The sequence below is a fragment of the Pelophylax lessonae genome, assembly GCF_965119305.1.
Source record: "Pelophylax lessonae genome assembly, chromosome: 10".
Classification (NCBI taxonomy): domain Eukaryota; kingdom Metazoa; phylum Chordata; class Amphibia; order Anura; family Ranidae; genus Pelophylax; species Pelophylax lessonae.
This window is the reverse complement of record NC_138777.1, coordinates 205,089,677-205,109,585: the sequence shown is the minus strand read 5'-3', so window position 1 is coordinate 205,109,585 and position 19,909 is coordinate 205,089,677. Positions and strand designations below refer to the sequence as shown.

The following is a 19,909-nucleotide window of genomic DNA, read 5'->3' as shown; positions in this document are numbered from 1 at the left end:
AAACTACTGGCATGTGGGAGAAAACGGAGTACAGGAAGACCATGAAAACTCCATGCAGAGAGGGAACCAACTGGGATTTTAAGCAGAGACCCCAGTGCTGCAAGGCAGGAGTGCTAAACTCTCTAAGCCACTATGTATATACTGATGATCTTCTCCTATTGTGGTATGATGTTCATATGTATGTACACTGCATGCTATTATCAGAGTGGGATCTGGGACTGCAGACTATCCTGGCCCTGAAGAAGTTTGCGCAGTCCATGGGACGCATCGTATATATCTGAGATTTGTAATATTCTCTCTGATGTGATGAGTGGTCATAGATCACATGGTAAATGTCTATTATTGGATGTGGACAGTGGTCCAGATGCTTTATATTATCTGGTTCTTATGAAATGATTGTACGTCATGTATGGAGGGATCGGATTGGTCGGATCTTTCTGTTGTGGGAGTCTCACTCATCCCTCTGTGTGTTCCTTCCATCAGGTAGAAGATTACGGGGGAAGGCCTTCTACAACGTCAACGGAAAAGTCTACTGCGAGGAAGATTTCCTGGTGAGTGCGGCCACTTTCTGGGGTGCCCATGGCGGGAGATTAGAGGTGCACCGAATGGAAATTTTTGGTACCGGAACGGAAAATGACAGTTTTTTTTTTTTTTAAATCTATTTATATTTTTACATAGAATTGTTATATTTGCCTTTTTAATTCATATCATGAATTTAAACTAATATGAATTTGTCGGCCATTATTGGCACCTTTAGCGCAAGAAAAGCTCAAGAAAAATGCTTTCCTTTCAATTCTATGTATGTCTTCACACTGCTCCGCTGCGCTTCTTTTGTTGTGTTTAGAAATCAAGCTTGCTGCATTCTTGGTCCAAAAAAAAAAAAAAAACCCACACACCTCCCTGTTGAAATGCTTTGAAATCGCAGCAACTGCTGCAGTTTGCAGTCTGGCTAGCAGGGGCCTCGTGTGTCTTAGCTAGCATGGTGGTGGGGGGGTGGCATCGCTGCAGGTCGCATACAGCGTGCCCATATGTGGGAATGGGGGACACTGCTGCAGCTCACGGGCAGGCTGGCAGGGATAGGGTAAGCCTTAGCTATAGGGTGGTAGGTAGGCATTGCTGCAGCATGCAGGTGGGGGAGTGCCTAGCTTTGGGGGGACACTGCTGCAGCTCACGGTCAGGCTGGCAGGGGTAGGGTAAGTCTTAGCTAGGGGGTTAGTGGGAGGCATTGCTGCAGCATGCAGGTAGAGTGCCCAGCTTTGGGTGAGGGGGGGGGGGGCACTGCTTCAGCCTGCAGTCTGGTTGGCAGGGGCAGAGCATGGCTCAGCTGGGGGAGGGTATTGCAGATCGCAGCAAAGGGAAATATTTTACAGATTCTGTATTTTTCATCCTTGTGACGCAGGCAATGACACCGGGGGGGGGGGGGGGGGGGGGGCGTGGGATGGGAAATGATAGAGGGGGCAGGGCAGGTCATTTCACTATCCCAGGCCCGGGTCACAGACATTCCCAGGGATGAGCTGTCGGCTAGAGAACATTTCCTATTGGCTTCTCTATTTCTTTAGAATAATCAGCTGCCCTCTACAGCTGGAGGAGCACAGGGGCCCGAATATAGCTCAGGGGCCAGTATCGCATTCCATTCCCCCAGCCAGGAGCCCCTGTGACAGGCAGGCAGTAAAGTGGCAGGTAGAGATGCACTGAAATTCTGTCATTGGCATTTTTCTGTTTAGAGAAAAAAGTGCCGATAATAGTTTTCAGCTATGGGTCATTGATCTGTGTGTGGGGCTCCTAGTGGTTACATGGGGCCCCATGGAGGAGGAAGTGAACGTTGGCACATTGGTTTCCCAGCTGGTATTTCGGCTGACAAAGCGGTGATCTCGCCCACATCTGGGCACAGACACCGACGGGCTTTACTGGTTTGTCTGCCGCGTGTCTTCCGGGTAAACAATGCTCCTTTGTTGGCGGCTCCGGAGACGACCGATATGATTACTGCTGAGTCTGAGCCGCGGGCGCTGCGGTGGGAGGTGAGGGGTTAACGAAACTTGTGGCTGGTGACTCATTATTTGTGGAAATGAGCAGATTATATGTTGTCCAACCCGGGGATGGGGGGGGGGGGGGATTCCGAGTTCCGAGCCCTGTATGTTTTTTACGGGGGACGCAAAGTCCTGTGCTAGAGGTGGGGGGGGGGGGAGGTGCCAAGCCTTGGATCTGTGGAGGGATAAGGGACACTGAGCCCTCTGGGGGAAAGACGGAGCCCTCTGTGTGTGATGGGGGGGCACTGAGGACTTTGTGTGTGTGATGGAAGGGGGGGAGCACTAAGCCCTCAGTGTGTGAGGGGGGTGGGTGCACTGAGCCCTCTGTGTGGGGGGGGGGGGGCACTGAGCTCCCTGTGTGGGGGGGGGTCACTGAGCCCTCTGGGTGTGTGTGTGGGGGGGTGGCACTGAGCCCTGTGTGGGGGGGGGGGCGGCACTGAGCCCTGTGTGTGTGTGTGTGGTGGGGGGGCACTGAGCCCTGTGTGTGTGGGGGGGGAGCACTGAGCCCTGTGTGTGGGGGGGCGGCACTGAGCCCTGTGTGTGTGGGGGGGGGCACTGAGCCCTGTGTGTGTGGGGGGGGGGGCACTGAGCCCTGTGTGTGTGTGTGGGGGGGGGGGGCACTGAGCCCTGTGTGGGAGGGGGTGGGGGCAGCACTGAGCCGTGTGTATTTGTGTGTGTGGGTGGTGGGGGGGACTGAGCCGTGTGTGTGTGTGCTTGGGGGGGGGTGGCACTGAGCCCTGTGTGTGTGTGTGTGGGGGGGGCAGCACTGAGCCCTATGTATGTGTGCTTGGGGGGGGCGGCACTGAGCCCTGTGTGGGGGGGGCAGCACTGAGCCCTATGTATGTGTGCTTGGGGGGGGGGGGGGGAGGGTGGCACTGAGCCCTGTGTGTGTGTGGGGGGCAGCACTGAGCCGTGTGTGTGTGGGGGGGGGCAGCACTGAGCCGTGTGTGTGTGGGGGGGGGGCAGCACTGAGCCGTGTGTGTGTGGGGGGGGGCAGCACTGAGCCGTGTGTGTGTGGGGGGGGGGGCAGCACTGAGCCGTGTGTGTGTGGGGGGGGGGCAGCACTGAGCCGTGTGTGTGTGGGGGGGGGGCAGCACTGAGCCGTGTGTGTGTGGGGGGGGTTGCACTGAGCCCTATGTGTGTGTGTGTGTGGGGGGGGGTGGCACTCAGCCCTGTGTGTGTGTGGGGGGGGGGGGGGGGTGGCACTCAGCCCTGTGTGTGTGTGTGTGTGTGGGGGGGGGGGGGGTTGCACTGCGCCCTATGTATGTGTGTGTGTGGGGGGGGGGGGTGGCACTCAGCCCTGTGTGTGTGTGGGGGGGGGGATTGCACTGAGCCCTATGTGTGTGTGTGGGGGGGGGGGCAGCACTGAGCCCTGTGTGTGTGTGTGTGTGGGGGGGGGGCAGCACTGAGCGCTGTGTGTGTGGGGGGGGCAGCACTGAGCCCTATGTATGTGTGTGTGTGTGGGGGGTGGCACTGAGCCCTGTGTGTGTGTGTGTGTGGGGGGGGGGGGGGCAGCACTGAGCCGTGTGTGGGGGGGGGGGGCAGCACTGAGCCGTGTGTGTGGGGGGGGGGGGGCAGCACTGAGCCGTGTGTGTGTGGGGGGGGGCAGCACTGAGCCGTGTGTGTGGGGGGGGGGGGCAGCACTGAGCCGTGTGTGTGTGGGGGGGGGCAGCACTGAGCCGTGTGTGTGTGGGGGGGGTGGCACTCAGCCCTGTGTGTGTGTGTGTGGGGGGGGGGTTGCACTGAGCCCTATGTGTGTGGGGGGGGGGGGCAGCACTGAGCCGTGTGTGTGTGGGGGGGGGGGGCAGCACTGAGCCGTATGTATGTATGTGTGTGTGTGTGTGTGGGGGGGTGGCACTCAGCCCTGTGTGTGTGTGTGTGGGGGGGGGTTGCACTGAGCCCTATGTGTGTGTGTGTGGGGGGGGGGCAACACTGAGCCCTGTGTGTGTGTGTGTGTGTGTGTGTGTGTGTGTGGGGCAGCACTGAGCCCTCTGTGTGTGGGGGGGGGGGGGGCAGCACTGAGCCGTGTGTGTGTGTGGGGGGGGGGGCAGCACTGAGCCCTGTGTGTGTGTGGGGGGGGGGGATTGCACTGAGCCCTATGTATGTGTGTGTGGGGGGGCAGCACTGAGCCCTGTGTGTGTGTGTGGGGGGGGGGGGGCAGCACTGAGCCATGTGTATGTATGTATGTGTGGGGGGGGGGGGCACTCAGCCCTGTGTGTGTTGTGGGGGGGGGTTGCACTGAGCTCTATGTATGTGTGTGTGTGGGGGGGGGGGCAGCACTGAGCCCTGTGTGTGTGTGTGGGGGGGGGGGGGGGCAGCACTGAGCCCTGTGTGTGGGGGGGGGGGGGGGCAGCACTGAGCCCTGTGTGTGTGGGGGGGGGCAGCACTGAGCCCTGTGTGTGTGGGGGGGGGGGTGGCACTGAGCCCTGTGTGTGGGGGGGGGGGGGCAGCACTGAGCCCTGTGTGTGTGTGTGTGGGGGGGGGGTGGCACTGAGCCCTGTGTGTGTGGGGGGGGGGCAGCACTGAGCCCTGTGTGTGTGTGGGGGGGGGGTGGCACTGAGCCCTGTGTGTGTGGGGGGGGGGGTGGCACTGAGCCCTGTGTGTGTGAATAGGGAAGCTGTTAGGTGAGGGGGAGGGGCCTAATGGGTTAGAAATGGGAGGAGAAAGGAGGGCCCCTTTTTTTTTGGACCATGTCAGTCCGTCCACTGATATTGTTGCAGGATAATTGTGAAGATTCGGCACGGTTTGTATCACACGTCATTTGTGACGATGTTTTCCCATACTGGTGTCGCCAGGATGGTATTTATGGCGGTGACGGTGGTAATGTATTCGGGGTCAGGTTGCAGTAATTGGGTCATGAAATGTCTTCTATTTTTTCCGGTGTGATAATTTTGGTTTCGCAGTGTAATGTGGAGCTGTGAAATCAGTTTGTGACGGAGATTCTACCACTGAGACCTGAAACGGAGTCAGACCCTCAGTACTCAGCGGTGTCCCCCTTTATGTTGGTTAGGTCAATGTGTCAATGTTGGGGGGGAGGGGGGGGGGGACAGGTTCTCTCTGGAGCTGCTGGTCATGTGACACCTCGATCTGTGCTGTGATAGGGGGGTTGTGAATTCCTCTGGGAGGCCGGTGGTGTGACTCGGTGACAGCTCAGCGTTTCCTGGCACATGGAAGCTCCTCACACTTTCCTGGAAGATTGACTCTGCTTGGGCAAAGAGGAGCGGCCTACAGAGACCTGGAACTTTCCATCATATCTGTATGAATATCTTCCCCTGCCAGTAAGAGAACGGACATTTTGCACCCTCCTTAGTGTTAGTACGTTTGTGACGTGGTCTCTTCCAGAGCTGGCCTAATCCAAAGCAGTTTTGGTTTATTAAAGTAGAACCCCAGGCCCCAGGCATGTAACCCTCCTCCCCCCACCTGACACGCCAACCTTCCCTCCCCCCACCTATCCGACACACCAACCCCCCCCCCCCCCCCCCCATAGTAGTCCGATCAGTGTATGGAAACTTTAAAAATAAACTGCCCCAGACACACCAATCTCCCAACCCCCCACCTACCCAACACACAAACCTCCCCCCCCCCCCCCACTATAGTAGTCCCATTAGTGTATGGAAACTTTAATAAACCAAAAAGAAGCAAATGAGAGCAGTTTATTTTTAAAGTTTCCATACACTAATGGGACTATTATAGTGGGGGTGGGGGGAGGCCGGTGTGTCCATGGGGGGGGGGGGGGGGTGGAGGAGGGAGGTAGGTGTGTCAGGTTGAGTTGAGGGGGGGGGGGGGTTGGTGTGTCGGGTGGAGGGTAACATGCCTGGAATTCTACTTTAATAAACCAAAAAGAAGCAAATGAGCGCAGTTTTTATTTTTAAAGTAGATCCCCCAAGAACGTCACCCTCCACCCGAACCCCCCCTCAATGCGACACACCAGCCTCCCTCCCCCCCCCCCCCCCCCCCCCATGGACACACTGACCCCCCCACTATAATAGTCCCATTAGTGTATGGAAACTTTAAAAATAAACTGCTCTCATTTGCTTCTTTTTACTAAAGTAGAACTCCAGGCACGTCACCCGACACACCAACCTCCTTCCTCCACTTTTTTTTTTTTTTTGGATTTTACTTGAAATATACCAGGGCTTTTTTCAGCAGGAACGTGGGGAACGCACCTCCAGCACTGAATGAATTTAATGGCAAGGGGGGCTGGAGAGCAGGAATGGAGGGGGTGGCTTGACTCTTAACTCTAACCCTAAGGGGAGGGGCGCAGTTTGGCATCCTTGCCCTGGGTGCTGTATGACCTTGTCCCAGCACTGCTGGAGAGTCTATTGATGCTTACTGCTGGGGGATCTATTGTTGCATTGCACAGGTCTATTATTGTTGCTGGGGGTGGGCTTATGTTGCTGGTGGGGTCGGTTGTTGCAGAAAGGGATCTACTGTTGAGGGAGGGGTGTATTGTTGCTGGCTGTTGGGGGACCTATTGTTGCTGGAGGGCATCTTTTTGCACAGCAGTCTGTTGTGGCTGGGGAGGTCTATTGTTTCTGGTGGATGAACTATTGTTGTTTTAGGCTTATGTTGCTGGGGGTGAATTGTTGCTGAAAGGGATCTACTGTTGAGGGAGGGTGGTCTATTGTTGCTGGCTGCTGGAAAGTCTATTGATGCTGGGAAATATGTTGTTGTTACTGGGGTACATTATTGCTGGGGGGGGTCTATTGATGGTGGGGGAACCTGTTGTTGCTAGGAAGGGTCTTTTGCTTCTGGGAATCTACTGTGCTGCTTTTCTTGTTAAATTCCATACAAATGACTTGTCACCACAAAATGATACTTGGTTCTGAAGTCTCTAAAAGGGGGGGGGGGGTACTGGGAGGTGGGTAGGGGGTGAAATCAAGGGATGGTGCCCGGAGGTGGTGGGGTGGGGCGGCGGAGACAAGAAGTGGCTCATAAGGGGGGGGGGGGGGGAGTTCCTGCACCTATTCACTCAGAAAAGAAGCCCTGAAATATACCATAGTGTTTTGGTATACCTGTTGATCCTGCCTGAAAACTTGTGAGCTGATCACTTTCTGTACTCTGTACCGCACTTATACATTACATTTGTTCTCACTTTATACCCCTGTGGACTACTACTGTTCTGCAGTCCTGTCCTAGAGTGACAACACTGCTCCTCCAAGGTAACAGTGAGTGAGTGTTGTCACCCTAGGACAGGAAATGGCAGGATCACCAGTTGAAAATGAAGGGGATAAAAATACTGAAAATTTAAAAACGTATGCAGCCAACACGTGTAAATACGTTTTTATTTTTGGGTTTAGGTAGACCAGGAATAGTCAACTGTGGTAAAACTACAAATCCCAACATGCCTCAGCCTCTGAAAGTTATGTCTGTTGTGCAGTGACTCATGGGACTTGTAGTCCCGCAACAGTTACCCCTAACATAGGCAATAACGTGAATCCTCATGCGTCATTTTTACATTTCAGGGGGGGGGGGGGGGTGTGGTTGTATTTCTCTGTTGGAATTGTACACTCGCTAACTTCAATTTTCTCTTCTCATTGCAGTATTCCGGCTTCCAGCAAACAGCAGACAAATGTTTTGTGTGCGGCCATCTTATCATGGAAATGGTAAGTGCAGTTCCTACTATTGACAGGTCTCTGCTCAGGGTAGTCTGATGTCAATAGCCCCACCGGGGAACTGCAAATTTCAGCAATCCCACTGCTAAAGGCAACACAGCGCTGCTCAGTCAATACCTTCAAACTGTCTCTGATCTCCCTCTTGTAAGGAGAAGTATTAATTGAGAGCGCGCTGACGATTCCACCAGCGCGGTGACGTCCTGATAATGTGTCCCGATGCCAGCTAGCCACAACAGTCCCCATAAATCTCAATGCAGGCACTGTACATTATGTATCAAAAGCAATTCTATCCCTTTAAGGTGAGAAAATAAGCTTCCCCTCCAGGCGCTACAGACACGTTGTTATCCAGAACTGTGTGAGTGGCGCATACTTCCTCCAAAGCTGTGAATCAGTGCGCTAATCCGCTGACGTCGCGTGCTGGCAGGCTCAGCATCGCGTCTCTTACAAGTTCCTCATACGTGCACGGACATGTCCGCCTGCAGCTCCGGCTGCTGTTTATGTCTGCGCGGCATGCGAGGAGCGACGTTGTGTCTTTTATACCTTTTTTATCTCATCCTGCCGAGGACGGCCCGAGGCATTTTAGCCGTCACCAGCTCTGTGTCAGCGTTTAGTCACGGTCGTGTAAAGACGCGCGCTCCCTCTCGCCAGCGGGGATGTTTGTTCTTGTGTGTTGGTGACTGTATCTTATTTCATCTCCACATGGTCCGGCATTAAATTCCTTCCCTGGACTACAGACACGGCCTACTATCAGGGATCCCACCCCTCTGCCCCAGAAATGATAGGGTGACCCATTATTGGGTGTCATTAAAGCGCAGTTCCACCCTCAAAATGTACTTTTCACCATCCGCTTGCTTTTTTCTACCTGAAAAACAATTGGATAATTAAAATAATTTTTTTTTTATTCACTTACCTTGTTTTTAAGAAAATATACTTACCTTCCTTCCTCTTCCTCCCTCTGCGGACATGGCTGCCGATGTCCCTTCCTGCTTGCATTGATTCCTGGGAGCTGAACATCATCGATCCCAGGAGTCAATGCGCCTGCGCCGGCCCCGCTCGTCACTTCCGGTGCATGCGCTTTATTCCCTGCTGGACAGCTTCTGGGCATGCCAGGTGACGCGCCTGCACCGGAAGTGACGAGCAGGGCATTCTGGGACTCCGTCACCAAAGAGGACGCTCCAGCTTCAGCTGCCCACACCTGAGATGGCAGCGCTGGACAAATATTTTTTCAAGGTCAGTATTTCTTCTAAAAGGTAAGTGAAACAGGGGACAGTTCAGAGGCGATCGTTGCTTAAATGCACTAGCCCTGACTGTCCCGAGGTATTTTTATCTAAAAAAATTTTTTAGGGTGGAACTTTGCTTTAAACAGACACTACTCATTAGAACAGATGCAGGTCTAGTAGATGAAAAAATCTGATCTCCATCCTTTTCTTTCAGTCTTGTACAGTTGTAGCGGCTCCTCTCCTGTACTGAAATGGCTTACTCTGATTTCACTGCACACTGTGAGGTTCTCACAATGTGCATTAGAAGCTGCAGCAAGTCATATAGATTGCACCTCATTTCCTGGCTGGAAGACGTCCAGCATCCTCCTAGCTCAGGGATCCCCAAACTTTCCAAAGAAAGGGCTAGTTTACTGTCCTTCAGACTTGAGGGGGGCCAGACTGTGGTGCCCATCGGGAGTAAACCATGTCTGATCTTTGGTATTGGGGTGAGATAGTGTCAGTGCCTCATTTTTGTTGTCAGTGGAAGGAATTATGCCCCATTGTTTAGGTGGCAGGAATAATGCCTCAAGGGCCGGATAGAGGCAAGCAAAGGGTTGCAGCTGGCCCCAGGGCCACAGTTTGGAGCACAAGGTCTAGCTGCCCCCCCTTTTTTTTTTTTTTTTTTTATTTAGTCCATTCAATCATGGAGGTTCAGAATTATATGAGGTTGTTACCTAGGGTGGGCTGCATGTAAATACAGCCTGCCTAGGAACGCACACTCCTCCAGACTGACATCCGTCCATCAAGTCATTTTGATATTTGCATAACTCCTCCCAAGAGCCAGCCCACTGCTTGCATCAGCAAGCTTTTCTGAACTCCAAGCACAGCCAAGATTCCTGAGCCCTAATGGAGTGAGTTTGGCCCCCGAAACATGTTGGCTTTTTTTCTGCTATGAACCAAGGTACAGGCAGATTAAGTCGTAGTTCACAGCAGTGTGGCTTTGTAATGGCGCTACTTCAGCGTAGGGCTGGGCGATAAAACGATACCGATATGTATCGCGATAGTCACGTGATCGATAGCAATACAAGACTTTGAACGATAAAACAAAAAGTCCGCTCCGACGGGTTTAAGCTTTAAAAATGGCGCCGCCCGTCGCATACATGTCACCGCGCACGCGCCGCCGCCGCTCGGGAGAGGCCGGGAATAGCCGAAGTTACACGAGCGGCGGCGGCGCGTGCGCAATGACGTGTCGCGCCGGGCGGCGCCATTTTTAAAATGAAGGCGCCTCTGGAACAGGTAAGTGAAACAGCTTCACTACCTGCCATTATGCAGAGCTGCGGGCACACTACAAGGGATGCAGTGCTGCGGGCATGGTCTACCTGTACCATGCCCACAGCACTGCATCTCCTGTAGTATGCCCACAACCCCGTATCCTCTTGTACCATGCCAGTACCCTGCATTCTCCAGTGCCCTGCATTCTCCTGCACCATGCCAGTGCCCTGCATTCTCCTGCACCATGCCAGTGCCCTGCATTCTCCTGCACCATGCCAGTGCCCTGCATTCTCCTGCATCATGCCAGTACCCTGCATTCTCCTGCACCATGCCAGTCGCCCTGCATTCTCCTGTACCATGCCCGCCGCCCTGCATTCTCACCCTAGGGTCCTTATTTTAAATGGGTAATAAAAAATATCAATAATTATCGATATCGACCGATATGAAACACTGATATCGTGATACAGTTTTCAGCCATATCGCCCAGCCCTACTTCAGCGTGATTTCAAAGCCGCCCGATCAGTACGCTTTTGATGTGCCATTTCATTGCGGCTTGCGACTTTACCAGAAGTCAGTGCATATCACAATGAAATTGTGACTTGAGTTGCAATTATTTGAACAGTTCTATTGCCAAATCGCATGACCTATCGCATTGGTGGGAACCAGGGCTGACTACTGGGTCTCTAATTTTGACTGGGGTTGGGCTTTAATGTGTAGATATCCAATTACTAGGAAATCCTGTGGCCTCTCCACCCTCTATTAGATGGCCCGTTACATCATGCGACTCCTTTGTCTTGCCCGGGGCTGTCTTCCTCCATTAACCTGTCTGTCTGTTTTTAGATCTTGCAGGCCCTGGGGAAGTCTTACCATCCCGGCTGTTTCCGCTGTGTGGTGTGTAACGAGTGCCTGGACGGAGTTCCCTTCACTGTAGACGTGGAGAACAACATCTACTGCGTCAAAGATTATCACACGTAAGATCAACGTCTGCTGACTGCAGGGAACAAGAGAAAGTGGAGCATGGGGGGGGGGGGGGGGGGGGGAGGGGAGTAACACTGCTGGGCAAACGCCTTATTTACATGGCATGTCTCTTATTTATTGACTACCCCCCCCCCCCCCCCATTGAGTGTTTGATGCTTAAATAGCCTCTGCCCTGTACTGAACACTGACCTGTTTCAGCCCTTATGATCTCATGGCGGGGAATGTGGTCAACTGATTGCTTTATTATAGCACAATCATCTACCTGGATACAAATCAGAGGGAGCGATTCAGAGAATACAAGTACATAAAACCTTTCCAGTGACAAGTGCAACTGAAGAGCAAAAAGATATTATCAATAGTACAGGAGAGAGAGTGTTGTACACAGAACTAGCAATCTATAGAGAAAAAAAGTGTAGGAAGAGGCAAGAATGAGTAGGCTGTATAGAAGGTGACAGTTGTGTATCTTGTCAGATAGTGGAGGAGGAAGCAGTGCTGGAGCAGTAAGCTGTATAGAGGGTGACATTGTGTGTCTTGTTATAGTGTAGGAGGAAGCAGTGCTGGATCAGTAATCTGTATAGAGGGTGGACTGTGCATGTCTTGTCAGAGGAGGAGTAAGCAGTGCTGGATTAGTAAGCTGTATATAAGGTGGCCATGTGTTCCTTGTCAGATGGCGGAGGAGAAAGCCGTCCTGAATTGGTAAACTTTTACTCAATGCAAAGTTACCATGCATGTCTTGTCCGATAGTGGAGGAGGAAGCAGTGCTGCATCAGTAAGCTGTATATAAGGTGACAGTTGTGTGTCTTGTCAGATAATGGAGGAGGAAGCAGTGCCGGATCAGTAGGCTGTATATAGGGGGGCAGTGTGTGTCTTGTCCAATAGTGGAGGAGGAAGCAGTGCCGGATCAGTAAGCTGTATATAAGGTAACATTGTGTCTTGTCAGATGGTGGAGGAGGAAGCAGTGCTGGATCAGTAGGCTGTATATAAGGTGACAGTGTGTGTCTTGTCAGATAATGGAGGAGGAAGCAGTGCCGGATCAGGAGGGTGTATATAAGGTGACCGTTTGTGTCTTTTCCGATAGTGGAGGAGGAAGCAGTGCTGGATCAGTAAGCTGTATATAAGGTGACAGTGTGTCTTGTCTGATAGTGGAGGAGGAAGCAGTGCTGGATCAGTAAGCTGTATATAAGGTAACATTGTGTCTTGTCAGATGGTGGAGGAGGAAGCAGTGCCGGATCAGTAATCTGTATATAAGGTGACAGTGTGTGTCTTGTCTGATAGTGGAGGAGGAAGCAGTGCTGGATCAGTAGGCTGTATAGAAGGTGACATTGTGTCTTGTCAGATAGTGGAGGAGGAAGCAGTGCCGGATCAATAGGCTCTATAGAAGGTGACATTGTGTCATGTCAGCTAATTGAGAAGGAAGCAGTGCTAGCTCAATGACTAAAGTGAATTATTTTGGGCTCTTTCACCATCCTTGTCCTTCACCTGGATTGGCCAGAATGACCATTGTGTATGTGACGCTGTACGCGCCCTGTGTGGTGCCCTCAGACTGGCGTAGTCAGACGTCTGCTCTTGTATGGCTGATTGCATTAAAGAAGAAAAAAATCAAATGTGAATTTTATTCCCAGAATTCTGTATGATTTTTGTGGTAATGTAATTTTTTTTTTTTTCCTTCTAGAGTTTTTGCACCTAAATGTGCCTCGTGCAACCAGCCGATTCTGCCAGCACAGGTAATTGTCGGAGTTCCTCCCTAACTTACTTGTGATGCTGTCTGTGTGCCCGGACTGCTGTCAGTCGGGGGTCAGATTTTCAGTCCCCTTGGTAACAGATTCCGGCTAGAATGGAGATTTTATCCATGGTGATGGCTTCTGATGGGAGAACCCCAGTGTAAGGGCTGTGCGGAGCTTTACCACCATCTCTGCATTCCCAGCTGAGCCGTGATCACCCCAGAGCCCCCCCCCAACCTGAGATTGGCATGTGAAGGGGTTCCCACCTCGTATCTGATCCGTCACGGCTCTGACGTCACTGGCTGTGTTTATGTTGGACACTGCACTGTCGGCTAATTTTATAAAGCGCTGTTTCCCAGGAACATAGTTCCCGAGCCAGCCGTCCCCGGGGACTCTAACAACACACAGATTCCATGGGAAAGAGAGAGGCATGCTGGTCCTTCCTGCCGGGAGCTGACATGTGACCTGCTTAAAGGGACAGTACCCCTGGGAGCTGACATGTGAGCTGCTTAAAGGGACAGCCCTTCTGAGTGCCGACATGGGACATAGACAGTCACCCCGAGTGCTGGTTTCTCATTTAGGTTTGGATGGAGTCATAACGTGTTCAAAGGGACAACCCCCTAAGTGCTGCCATTTTACCACCTTAAAGCAATAGTACCTCAAGCACTGAGATGCTGTTTATGTCTGGGTAGATTATTGACCTGCTTAAAGTAGCTCTAAAGGCAAAAGGTTTTTTTTTACCTTAATGCAATTTTGTATGCAGCACCAGCCTCTATTTATACTTGCCTGATCTTGATCCACTGCCGTGCCAGAGAACTGCTTCTTCCCCTCTCCCTGGAGATCCCCCCCCCCCTCCTCCTCTCCCTGGAGATTTTCTCTCCCTCTCCCTCTCGATTTTCTCTCTCCCTCTCGATTTTCTCTCTCCCTCTCGATTTTCTCTCTCCCTCTCGATTTTCTCTCTCTCTCTCTTTCTTTCTCTCTTTCTTTCTCTCTTTCTTTTTTCTCTCTCTCTCTTTCTCTTTCTCTTTCTCTTTCTCTTTCTCTTTCTCTTTCTCTTTCTCTTTCTCTTTCTCTCTCTCTCGAGATTTTTTCTCTCAACTCTCCCAGTTCCAGAGAGACAGAAGAACTGTTTCTGTATGGAGCAGCCTTAAATCCCTTCCCGCCGCTGCCTCCCGGTCCTTTAAGAGCTTCTAAATGTTCTGAGGCAGTGGCAGACATTTGGGTCATGTTACTGCTGGGATTGGCTGTCACAGTGATCACATGATCTGAAAGCTTCCAATCAAAAGTATGCATCGGGAGCTTTCTCTGCAGGGAAAAGTGTTTACATAGGGCCACATATATGCATCATGTTGGTGGGAAGAGACTAAAAGAAGGCCTCTAATTAAATGTTTAATTTAGGGGTGCAAATGGATGGGGAAGCCGGTGTCTTACCTCTCTGCAGTATGAGACTGCTTCCTATTAGATGACAGTGGGAGGGAATCTGCCAGGACTCCCGGAGGGGGGGGGGGGGGTTATTCCTGTACATTCAGTACTCCCGGAGGGGGGGTATTCCTGTACATACAGCTCGCCCCTCATAACTCCACCTGAATGCAGCGTTATGGTTGGAGTTGCCCCCTTGAAATAGATTCCGGAAGTCTCTCTCCTCTCTCTGCGTCCCGTTTGGTGTTTCACGATTAGCCGGACAGATTGCACAATCAGCCTGCTTGATGTGGATGACTGTGCAACCTTCAGTTGAGAAATGTTTATTATCCCCTCCCCCCTAATATTGTGGAATGTTGGGGGCTGGGTTTGCTCCATCTTATGTTTACCTGTGTTTTGTATTGCAGGGTTCAGAGGAGACCATCCGGGTGGTGTCCATGGACAAAGATTACCACGTGGAGTGTTATCACTGTGAGGTGAGCGGCGGGTTAATCATCACCCCCAGAAGGTCATCCATCTGCTGCAGATTTTTCCCATTTGTGCATTCTCACTGCTTAACGATGCCGCAGAGCTCCCTGCCAGCCGCTGACCTTCTCAGGGCATCGCTCCGCGGCCGTTTCCAATCGGCTGTGCTGAGATGACTTCACTGCTGTGCATGCATGGGAGTCCATTTATTTCAAATTGCCAACATTTTTACACTAAGCTGCGTGTGCGGACAGGCAGGTAAGTACCTTTTTAATGCAAAAGAGACCTAGTATGTCTTTTGCATTAAAAATCCTGCCTGTTTAACTTTTTTAAAAAAAGTTGCAAAGATCCACTTTAACTCTGATCAAGCATCTAAATACAAAGATGAAATGCATACATTGGGAAAGCATTTTTGTCCATCCACTCCTGGGATTTGCTCAACTCTGCCTCATTTCTGTGATTTCTCTTACGTCCTCTGACAGACGCAGCGCTCAATGCTTCTTCACCTATGGGTAATGCGCCATCTACAGGAGTAGACTAGGCAGTGAAAAGTTTTCACCTGACACGCCTATAGGGGCTGTCCCTCACGATATTACCTCAGACACACTGTGCTCTAAAATCAGTTTCTTGCTGCCTAGTTTAGGAGTAGGACCTAGGTTTACCTGCTGGGACTTCCGTCTCAGTTTTTATTTTCTTTTGAGCTTTTTGTTTCCCTGTTGGCTACGTTTTTAGCCTTTGAATGGCATTAACAGTTGATTTGCGTTCTTCCCACCCCTCATGCCTACACTGCTTTGGGACGTCCCATAAGGTGAAGAAGCATTGAGAGCTGCGTCTGTCAGAGGACGTAAGAGAAAATTGGATTTTTGTAAGAACTTACCGTAAAATCATTTTCTCTGAGTCCTCTGACAGACTCAGCTCCCGCCCCTCTATTTTGAGGTTGGTTGTGTCTTCTTTCACTGCTTGCTACGAAACTGATTTTAGAGCACAGTGTGTCTGGGGTAATGTCGTGAGGGACAGCCCCTATAAGTGTGTCAGGTGAAAACCGTGAAAACTTTTCACTGCCTAGTCTACTCCTGTAGATGGCGCATTGCCCATAAGTGAAGAAGCATTGAGAGCTGCGTCTGTCAGAGGACTCAGAGAAAAGGATTTAACGGTAAGTTCTTACAAAAATCCAATTTTTTTCTTTGTTACAGTACAGTATCACTTTCAAGTCTTGTCCTCTCACTGGAGATGGAGAGATACAAAGTAACATTGTTTATCTCCTGTCTGATCATTGCTTATAAACAATGTTACTTTGTATCTCTCTATTTCCTGAATGATTAAGTGTTACAGAGAGATATAAAGTAACACTGTTTTTATAAGTATTGATCAGACAGGAGATAAACAATATTACTTTGTATCTCTTTATAAACATTATTCAGGCAGGAGATAGAGGGATACAAAGTAACGTTGTTTATAAGCATTGATCAGGCAGGAGATGCAAAGTAACATTGTTTATCTCCTGCCTGATCAATGTTTATAGAGAGATACAAAGTAACATTGTGTGTAAAGATTGTTCAAGCAGACGATGGAGAGATAGTGGTACTTTGTATCTCTGATCAAGTTTTATAGAGAGATACATAGTAACCAATGTTGGGGTAGTTACTCAAAAAATGTAACTAGTTACTTCTGTAAATTGTAATGAGATTACTTTACTAGTTCATTTGAAAAGTAACTTCACTACTTATTACTTTACTTTTGAAAAAAAATATGAACAAAATTCCAATGCGCATATTTATTTGTAGTGCACAAAAAACAATACAATATTTTTATATATATATATATATTTATTATAACCACAGCGTGCCTCCTTTCAATGCCAGAGTGACCACAGCATGCCCGCTTTCAATGGCAGAGTGACCACAGTGTGCCTCCTTTTAATGCAGACTGACTATCGGGCCCCCTTTCAATGCCAGATTGACCACAGCGTGCCCCCAGATTGACCACAGCGTGCCCCCAGATTGACCACAGCGTGCCCCCAGATTGACCACAGCATGCCCCCAGACTGACCACAGCGTGCCCCCTTTCAATGCCAGACTGACCACAGCGTGCCCCCTTTCAATGCCAGACTGACCACAGCGTGCCCCCTTTCAATGCCAGACTGACCACAGCGTGCCCCCTTTCAATGCAGAGTGACCATTGTGCCCCCTTTCAATGCCAGAGTGACCACAGCATGCCCCCTTTCAATGGCAGAGTGACTATCGGGCCCCCTTTCAATGCCAGACTGACCACAGCATGCCCCCAGATTGACCACAGCGTGCCCCCAGATTGACCACAGCGTGCCCCCAGATTGACCACAGCGTGCCCCCAGATTGACCACAGCGTGCCCCCAGATTGACCACAGCGTGCCCCCAGATTGACCACAGCGTGCCCCCAGATTGACCACAGCGTGCCCCCTTTCAATGCCAGAGTGTATTAATGATCATCCTTGTTATAATGATCACAGCACAGCAGGTGCTCTTTGGCTCTGTCACAGTGTCACGTGGCTGTTGGGTACTGACTTTGTTATGGCTGTACTAGGTGCTTCAGAATCAGACTAACACTGTACGTCCATAACAAAGTCACCTAGTACCCAACAGCCACGTGACACAGAGACCCATACCGTCCATAAGGGACCTGCTGTGCTGTGATTATTAATAATGTAAATGTTAGCGCACAGTGGGGACGGAGTCTGCGGACTTTACCTTCTTTTCAGTTGTCTGTCACTGACTGCCGCTCGCCTGTGCACCGTCCACCACCGCCGCTACTGAGATTGCCGATCTGTGTCCTCTCAGATTGCCGATCTGTGTCCTCTCAGATTGCCGATCTGTGTCTCACCTCACAGAAATTTCTCCCTCACTCCGGGACCTGTGGAGGGAGCGGAGAATCACTCCGCCGATCGAGGAGGGCAGAGCATAGGCAGTGGGCGCCCGACGCCCGGCCGGAACTATAATGTGAAGCGGTGCATTCGACCGCACTTCATATACCTACGTGCGCCCGAAAATTGAAAAAAAGTCCCTGCTCTGCTACAGCCTCCTGGCCTGTATCTGTATGGCATGGCTTGAGTAACGCCGGAAAGCGCGTTCCTCAAGCCAAGTAAAGTAATTTAGTTACCGATGTTACAAATGTAACGCTTTACTAGGTTACCAAAAATAGTAACGTAGTTACTGTAATCCGTTACATTGTAACTCGTTACCCCCAACACTGATAGTAACACTGTATCTCTCTAGTCTAGCTTCTGCCTGAACAATATACAGTGTAACTTTTGTATCTCTCTATAAACATTGATCAGGCAGGGGGATGGAGAGATACAAAGTAATATTGTTTTATCTCCTGTCTGATCAATACTTATAAACAGTGTTACTTTGTATCTCTCTGTAAAACGTAATCATTCAGGAAATGGAGAGATACAAAGTAACATTGTTTATCCCCTGCCTGAACTAGGTTTTATAAACAAAGTAACATTGTATCTCTCCATCTCCTGTCTGATCAATATTTGTAAACAATGTTACTTTGTTTCTAAAAACTTGTTCAGGCAGGGGATAATGTTACTTTGTATCTCTCCATCTCCTGCCTGATCAATGTTTAAAGAGAGATCCAAAGTAACAATGTGTATAAAGATTGTTCAGGCAGAAGCTAGAGAGATACAGTGTTACTTTGTATCTCTCTATAAAACTTGATCTGAGATGGAAAGTAACACTGTATCTCTCTATCGTCTGCCTGAACAATCTTTATACACAATGTTACCATATTTTCCGGCGTATAAGACGACCCCCCCTATTACATGATCTACCGGTAATATTTATACTTAGGTTACCTTGGAGATGATATACTCGGCGTATAAGACGACCTCCCATTTTTGGGGAATTTTTTTGAGGTTCAAAAGTAGTCTTATATGCCAGAAAATACAGTACTTTATTTCTCTCTATAAACATTGATCAGGCAGGAGATGGATACAAAGTAACATTGTTTATCTCCTGCCTGATCAATGCTTATAAACATTTTGACTTTGTATCTCTCCATCTCCTGTCTGATCATTATTTATAAAGTAACATTGAACAATATTTATAAACTGACAGGAGTTGGATACAAGTAACATTGTTTATAAGCATTGATCAGGCAGGAGAGAGAGAGATAACAAAGTAACATTGTTTCTCTGTCGCTCATTGACAGACGTAGTCCTCTTTGATTCACATCAATTGGGTTATGTTGTCTCCGCAGGAGTAGGACTAGGCAGAAAGAAAAAACGTTCTGGCTCCACCCTAGGGGCAGTCCCAGAGGGTATATCCTCCCTCTCTCTGCTACAGGAAATCAGTTTTTTTCTGTCTAGTAGTGCGTCATGGGCCTTTCGCCTTCAGGCGTCAGTGGTCCAGGTGTGCAAGGCGGCTACCTGGTCGTCGGTGCATACCTTTACAAAACATTATAAAGTTGATGTATTGGCATCGTCGGATGCCTCGTTTGGCCGCAAGGTTTTGCAGGCCGCAATTTGAGGAGACCAGTGGTCTACCTCGAGGGTTTTTTTCCGTTGGAAATTTTTATTTGAGTCTCATTCTTTGTTTATAATGAGCCTTTAAAACTTCTAGTTGGCACCGGTTGGGCCTTCTAGATTGGATTTTGATTTCTGTCAATCCCACCCCTCATTTGTGGCACTGCTTCTGGATGTCCCAATTGATGTGAATCAAAGAGGACTACGTCTGTCAATGAGCGACAGAGAAAATCGGATTTTTGTAAGATCTTACCGTAAAATCCTTTTCTCTTAGCTCATTGACAGACGTAGTACCCGCCCCTCTATCATTGAGTTGGGTTGGGTTAAATTCTCTGTTACTGCTTTACAACAGAACTGATTTCCTGTAGCAGAGAGAGGGAGGATATACCCTCTGGGACTGCCCCTAGGGTGGAGCCAGAACGTTTTTTCTTTCTGCCTAGTCCTACTCCTGCGGAGACAACATAACCCAATTGATGTGAATCAAAGAGGACTAAGTCTGTCAATGAGCTAAGAGAAAAGGATTTTACGGTAAGATCTTACAAAAATCCGATTTTTATCTCCTGTCTGATCAATGCTTATAAACAATGTTACTTTGTACCTCTCTATTTCCTGAATGATTAAGTTTTACAGAGAGATACAAAGTAACACTGTTTTTATAAGTATTGATCAGACAGGAGATAAACAATATTACTTTGTATCTCTTTATAAA

At 49.9% G+C, this 19,909-nt stretch overlaps 1 protein-coding gene across 1 annotated transcript in view; it reads left to right on the top strand.

Annotated features, from left to right (window-relative positions):
* LOC309565625 (Wilms tumor protein 1-interacting protein homolog) overlaps positions 1–19,909 on the top strand; it is a 74,395-nt gene that overhangs the window by 52,900 nt on the left and 1,586 nt on the right. The window contains exons 3-7 of the mRNA XM_082270579.1: positions 484–551; positions 7,571–7,633; positions 10,954–11,084; positions 12,764–12,815; positions 14,639–14,707. Of these exons, the coding sequence (XP_082126705.1) occupies positions 484–551; positions 7,571–7,633; positions 10,954–11,084; positions 12,764–12,815; positions 14,639–14,707 (383 nt within the window). The remainder of the gene's footprint in view (positions 1–483; positions 552–7,570; positions 7,634–10,953; positions 11,085–12,763; positions 12,816–14,638; positions 14,708–19,909) is intronic.